This window comes from Oratosquilla oratoria, chromosome 38 (assembly GCF_046742065.1).
Source record: "Oratosquilla oratoria isolate Oo_2021 chromosome 38, ASM4674206v1, whole genome shotgun sequence".
Taxonomy (NCBI): domain Eukaryota; kingdom Metazoa; phylum Arthropoda; class Malacostraca; order Stomatopoda; family Squillidae; genus Oratosquilla; species Oratosquilla oratoria.
In genome coordinates this window covers 23,863,132-23,870,677 of record NC_134814.1, presented here as the reverse complement: position 1 = coordinate 23,870,677, position 7,546 = coordinate 23,863,132, and the positions used below count along the sequence as shown (strand labels likewise).

General features: G+C 41.2%; 1 protein-coding gene across 5 annotated transcripts in view; it reads right to left on the bottom strand.

Annotated features, from left to right (window-relative positions):
* Positions 1 to 528: 528 nt before the first annotated feature.
* The window catches only part of LOC143020015 (protein BANP-like), a 35,951-nt gene continuing 28,933 nt past the window's right edge, over positions 529 to 7,546 (bottom strand). For 2 of the 5 annotated variants that reach the window (XM_076176121.1, XM_076176120.1), the window contains exon 9: positions 2,675 to 7,449. In XM_076176121.1, the coding sequence (XP_076032236.1) occupies positions 7,144 to 7,449 (306 nt within the window). In that variant the 3' untranslated portion in view covers positions 2,675 to 7,143. Of the gene's footprint in view, positions 7,450 to 7,546 lie in introns of all 5 variants that reach the window. The other 3 variants (XM_076176117.1, XM_076176119.1, XM_076176116.1) reach the window with 3 other exon arrangements.

Here is a 7,546-nt window from a genome sequence, read left to right as displayed (position 1 = left end):
TGTGTGTGTGTGTGTGTGTATGTATGTATACATACATGTATATATGTATGCATCATAAACTACACTGAAAAGGTATCTACCTAACTGCATTTACCCTATTGTAGTATACAGGAAAGGATCAACACTTATGGGGTCCTGAATTACTCACCAGTTATATATACATATACAAACAGCTTTTTCCCCTTTAAAAGGGAGGTAGCCAAAAAGCAAAGGCATAAAATCCACTCCCACCCACTTCATCCCCACATACTCCAATCTCATTCACCCCTTCCCTCCCTCTTATCTTGGCTTCTGCTGGATGACAGGTCATCCCTGCATCTTGCCCACTGCCCTGGGTCAGAAGCAATGTAGCAAGACACAGCACATCCACAGCAAGGCCACTTCACTTAATCAGGGAGCCCCCTGTCCCCTCATGCAAAAAAAAAAAGAGAAGACAGGGAGAAATCCCTTTGGGCTGCATCAAATTATGCTCCATGCACATTCCCTCCCCCACCCACCCCCTTCCATGCATCACAGCATCATCCATACACAACTACTCTCCATTCACCTCTATCTTCTGTCTTCTCCCGTCCTTCCTCAACAGAGATCCCCCTCTTTCCCAATGCCCCTTTTACCACATCCATCCATCTCATCCTTGGTCACCCCCTCATGTTCACTCCTTCCACCTCTGCCTTCCCCACCTTTTACTAATCTTTCTTCATTCTTTCCATGTGTCCAAACCATCAACCCTATCTCCCAACTCCCTTTCTACCCCCATTCTCCTCCTCACCTACTCATTTCTCACTCTACCCAAGTAATCCCTATCACACTTCTCAGGTTCTCAGGCACCTCATCTCAAACAAATTTAAACTCCTCCTCTCTTCCTCTCTTATGTTCCATGTTTCTGCCCCATTCAGTGCTGCTGGCACAATCACTCCTTCATACAATCTCCTCTTAGCATCCATTCCCAAATGTCTTCCTCATTACACTTTTTAATCCACCAAGGCAATTACTTGCTTCTCTTAATCTATATTCTACCTCCACCTCCACTCCTCCCTTTCCCGCCACATTCGCACCCAAGTATCTAAAGCTATCCACTTCCTCCAGCCTCTCTCCCTTAATACTTACTTCCAGTCTACTGCCACTTTCTCCCCTTGTACATCTCACCTTTTACCCACATTTATCTTCAACTTCCTTCTTTCACACACCTTCCCAAACTCTGTCACTAACTTTCTCAATCCCTCCTCTGATCCTGCTACAAGTGCAAAGTCGTCAGCTTCTTTAGCCATCTCCAATCCCTGACCCACTACCCTTGCATTTACCTCTCACACCACCCCATCCACATATAAATTGAACAGCCAAGGCAATATAACACATCTCTGGTTAAGTCCCACCTTTACCTCAAACCTCTCACTCTCTCCATTTCTGATTCTAACGCAGGCTCTGCTACTCTCATAAAAACTCTTGATTGCTCTTAACAGCTTTCCTCATATCCCATATACAGTATCTGCAATACCTCCTACAGTGCCTTCCTGTCTACCCTGTCATAATAACCCTTTTCTAAATCCATATATGCCCAAAAAAATCATCCTTACCTTTTCCTAAAGCTCTCACATATCTGTCTTACCACAAAAATCTGATCCATGCAACCCCTACCTGACCTAAACCCACTGTTCCTCTCCTAATCCTCTCAAAACGCTCCAATAAGCCTTCCTAACTACACTCAACAAACTGATCCCTCTGAAACTACTACACTCACACTTGTCCCCCTTTCCCTTGTAAAGTGGAACTATACAGGCACTCCTCCAGCACTCTATCCTTTTTTTAAACATACATTAAATAACCTCACCAACCAGTCCACCATCACTACCCTTTTTTGACATTTTGCATGACACCCGTCTTACTCAGGTGCCTTATCTGCTCTCATCACCTTAGTAACTGCCTCCACTTCATCTTTCCTTATATCTCCTCCATTTTCCTCACTCATCACTGTCATTTTCTTAGTGCTTCTCACTGCAACTACCTTTCCCTCCCTACCCTCCTTCACATTTAGCAACTCCCTAAAATACTCTGCCCATCTCTCTCTTACTGCCATCTCTTCCTTTATCATCTCTCCATCTGCAGCTTTTACCTTTTCTTCCCTATTTGATTTGCCTCCTCTTCCTCTCTTAATTTCTTTCCAAAACATGATCTTTGTACCATCTGCAAATATGTTAAGCATAGCTTGTACCATCTGTCACACTGTTAGCATAGATAAGAAATGTTACAGTTGTGAGCACCAAACCTTCTGGGACTTTACTGATAAATGCCCTCTATTATTCTTTACCACTAGCCTCATGTAACTTGGTTTTCAGAATTTTTTTCACCCATATGAGGACTTTATCTCTTTGTCCTCCAATATGCTCCAATTTCCACAGATCAACTGTAAAATATTTTATCAAAGCACTTCTCTCTATCAAAATACAATACATCAACCACTTGCAGCACATCAATCACTCATGACTGAAGATACAAGCACAAACCACTGGGGAGTGAAATAACATTAAAGTAAACCATTTTATCTATTAAGAAATCTTCAGGGCACATAATGTAATGAAGAAAACCAAATAAATGTAAAGAGTAGTTGAAAAAGGAATTGGGGAAGAATGTGTTAGGGTGTAACTTCAACCCATGAGATATCAAATCAGCATAACTCCTGGGGTTCCCACTGTAACAATTTTCTTCACAAAATTATTTAATTTGTACAATCCCACACATAGGTTCATATAATTCAATTACCCATGTCAATTTTCTTGTCATGTGCCAGTCAATTTTATAGATGTAGTCTACATGTAGAATAACATACATAAATATATCAAAGGCTTTTCCTCCTTACAAGGGAGGTAGCCGCCCCCCCCAACACCAAAATAAAAGTATAAAAACCACTCCCACCCATTCCATTCCCACATACTCCACTCCCATCCACCCCCTTTCCTCCCTCTCATCTTGGCTCCTCCTGGATGACTGGTCATCCCTGCATCTCACCCACTGCCCTGGATAAGGAGCAGTGTCACAGGACACAGCACATCCATTGGAAATTTTGTTTCCTCTGGTCTGCTGTTTGTTTGTATGGGGAAGGCTGGTGGAGTATTTCTGGGAGTTGCTGAATATAAAGGAGAGGGAGGTTTTGATTCTAACAATGAGATACCAGGAGGTTGTGATGGGAGAGGAGAATGATAGGACTATAGGAAGATATACAAAGATTATTAAAAAATATAAAAACAGGTAAGACATACATACATATACCAAAGGCTTTTTCCCCCTTACAAGGGCAGTAGCCAAAAAACAAAAGCATAAAATCCACTCCCACCCATACAAAGAGCATTACAATATATAAAGAGCATTAAAAGTGATGAAAACAGGTAAGACAACTTGGTATGGTTGTCATGTTGACTGTGACAATAAGAGTATTTATAGTGGAATAGTTGGTGGGATTGTCCAAAATGTGTCTAAAGGAATACAAATGGACTGGAGGAGTGCATGTAGTTCCACTATGAAAGGAAAACTGTAATGTAGATAGGAGGCTGTTGACTGAGTGGATTAAGGGAACAGAAGGAGTAATTGGGGAAAAGTAGTGTGAGTTCATGACAGGAAGAGGATGCATAGATAAAAATTTTGTACTATGACAGATATGCATGAAGTTTTTGAACAGAACATTTGAAGCAGTTAAAAAGTCAGAGATACTGCTTAGAGAAAATGGACAAAGAAAATAAATAAATTGAGGAAATGAAGAATACAAAACAACAAAATGAATACACAGAATGTGAAGAAAGGAAAAAAGGAACTCATAAAAAATATTATCAATACAAGCAGGGCTGAATACAAAATATTCTACAGATTTACTAATGGTATGCATCTTGTCAAAATACATTACAAAAAGAAATGGCTGACAAACTTCTTCACTGGCAGAGCACAGAGAATCTCAAAACAACCATCTATCAGGAACCAAAACATTGTACAATGGAATCACCCAAAGTGCAACATTACCACCAGTGTTGTTTAACGTATTTAAGAGTGACCTCCCCACACAATATCCAGGTTATAACATCAAAGCTCTCACCTATGCAGATGACCCGACAATCACAGCTCAACAATAACAAAACAGCTGCCAAAAACACAGAAATATACCTTGACAATCTGGAAGAATGACCAAAGTAAAACAGAATGCCAGCTTCCAGGCAGAGATCATTAGTGACATTCCTCAACCCAGACTAGGTGGTGAGAAGCCTATGCCAGGAGATGCATAGCTACGATTGTTGGGGCAGGTAACAGTCACAACTGGTAATCCGAGAGGAGTGCAGTATTCAAACCCACAACAAAGCGAATGCAAGACCAGTACAGTTCCAATTACGCCACCAGACAACCATGAATCAAACACCCAACAGTCAGATTGAACAGTAACATCAACAAAGAATAGGTCAGGCCAAAGATTCAAAATGCCCCAGATGCAATCAATGCAAGTACCTCATCTTACACCATTCCACATCATCCTACTCAAACAACAACACAGAATTTCTTTTTTGAGTGACTTGTGGGCCAATCCAGTGGCCAATACCAGTCACCTTGCAAGAGTGAGTAAATGACCAATGGTAAATTAACAGTGAAGGAATCTCAAATTTAAGAGTGAAGCAAGTCTATGAAGATCCATCAATTCAGGCTGAAATGATGAACACAAATTTCTATCTATATACCAAGGTCTATTCCCTTACCAGGGAGGGAGCCACTCCTATCCAGCCCCTTTCCTCCCTCTCATCTTAGCTCCTCATGGATGATGGGTCATCCTTGTATCCCACCCACTGACTTGGGTCAGAAGCAATGCAGCAAGACACAGCATATCCAAAGCAAGGCTGTTTCACTTAGTCAGCAACCCCTCTCCATCCCCTCATGCAGAAAAATAGAAGACTGGGTGAAATCCCTTCAGGTTGCATCAAAATATCAATCACACATAACAACTCCCTAACCCCCATCCCACCCCCTCTCCTCCTTGCATCAGAGTATCATCTATACACAGCCATTCTCCACTCACCCCAATCTCCTGACTTCTCCCTTCCTTGCTCAACAGACATTCCTCTTTTGCTCAATACCCCTTTCACCTCATCCATCCATCTCATCCTCAGTCATCCTCTCATGTTCACTCCATCCACCTCTACCTTCCCACACCTATTTTACTAATCTTTCTTCACTCATTCTGATCCACAAAAAATTAATACATCAAAAAATAAAATAAAACCCTAAAAGGATATCAATATGATCATGTTGAGTTCAAAGATATAAAGGTGGAACTGAACTTATCACATTCTTAGGCTGAAGTCTTGGCCCACATTGGGCAGAAATGTTAGGCTAGTAGTCTTGCCTCACATTGGGTGCCAAATGTTAGGGCTTGCTTTTAGTGCAAGAAAAGAAAAGTGAGGAGGAGATGGCAAGGGAGATGGCAATTGTGTGTTTCAAGTCATATCCCAACTTGGTCCACTTGCGGGGGAGGAGGGAAGAGGTGAGAAAGCAACGGGCCAGCGAGCCAGGCTCACAATATGATACTCCGAGGCAATCTAAATCTTCGGCATTCACCTGGTCTTTATGTATACAGACAGGTCATGACCCATGCTCCTAACTGGCGTGAGGTCAAAGTGAGATGTGTGGAAAGTTGGATGCAAAACGTTCTCACACCACTGAGTCAGCCAGAGAGAAGGTGCGTTCCTCAAAGGATCACTGTCTGTTTTCACATGGCTCACGTGGCTGCCCGAGATGCAGATTAGTCATCGCTGGGATCAATGTTGGTACTGCACACAAGTTCCTCAAAGGACAGTTGTCTGTCCCAACGCAGCTGGCCGAAGCGCAGCTTTAGTCATCGAGTTCCAAACTTAGGTCACTGGTCTAACCACGTACATTTCCTCAAAGAGGCTCTGTCCCATCCATGGGTCTCAAGGAAGCTTTGGTCAACCCGACACAACTGGGTGGGTGCAAGCACGTCCCATGGGACCACTTTGTGGGTCATCAAGATTGTGGAATGGGCCAGAAGAAGAGAAGGGGGAGAAGGAGAGGTGGGGCCCATCATGAGGACAACTTTCCTAACATGCATAAATAATTCAAAACACGTGAAAATTTTCAGGACCTGACAGGATCTCAGGATGGATACTCAAGAAATGTTGAGAACAGATAAAAGAATGGTCATACAATCTGTCTGAATTCACTGGATAGGAAATGGGTCAGAGTTCAGAAAGACCATCAATGACTTGTTCACTGGGAAGTGAAACAATTACAAACATGAACAAGATTAAGGATCTGGGAGTGTTGGTCATTGTTAATTTGTCACCCCAAAAAATCATATCAAGATTATACATGAGATATGCAGACTGATGACATAGAAATACCTCTTTGTTACATGGAGGAAGAGATGATGAAAAATCTTATATCTTATCTTCTCCACACAATGGTGGTGGTTGCTACACAAACCAAGGGATATAAATAAGTTCAGAAAATACAAAGAGGAGTAACCAAGTTTCTAGCCTAACAAACAAACCATACAGAGTTTAGAAGCACTGGATTTGTCGTCACTAAGAGAATAGTTACCTAAGCACAGTGTTCTGGTTAATGAAAGGAACGAATAACAATGACTGAGAGGATCTCTTGATTTGGAATAGGATAGTGTCATGAGGTCATGGGAACAAGTTGAAGAAGACTACAGGCTTGATGATTATAAAAAAACAGTTTCCTGTACTGCATCAACTCCTGGAATACTTTTAAATAAGACAGCCCAAGTTAAAACAATAAACAAACTTAAAACTAGCTATGACAGATGGAGGAAAAAGAGACAAGACCCCATATGCCTAGTTCCTTTCTAGTATATAACAATTAGGTAAATACAATGAGGTAAATGCATCATTTGGTTCCGGTCAATATGATGGTAACTTTTACTATTATTCTATTTTCAAATTTTAACACTAAGAACAAAACAGATGTGTACTATAAAAGCTTTTAAGTGAATTAAAACAATTCTCAAACTAAAAATTAGGTCATAATCCATTAAAATAAGCAAACAACACAATACCTTGATGAATAAAAACAAAAGTACAAAATGTTAAAGACAATTGGAACATAGGATCAACTGCATCTTTGCCACTTCATCTTTCAGAATCTCTGGCATTCATCTACCTGTAAAGTCAACGGATCTTCATCTAAATTTCTCTCCTGTGTATCTTGCAGGGTTAAATGTGATTCCTCCTTCATATCAATGTTGTGATGCAGTGTAGATGAATTTACCCCCGAGTTAAGTGTTCCACTGCGTCCACTGCTTAGGTCAGCTTGACTTGTTACTTGACCCGCTGTAATTCCGAGATCAGGACTCAGCTGACTTTCATTTAGGTCCTCACTTATGCCTTCAGTCCCGATACCCACTGAGGAAGACTGACTTATAAGAATCCCTTTACCGTCCTGCTGAGGAAATTAAATGAAAATTATTCAGTTCCATTAATGTTCTATAGTTATTCACAGCAACTGAAGTAATCACATAAAAGATAATCCGATTGAAACA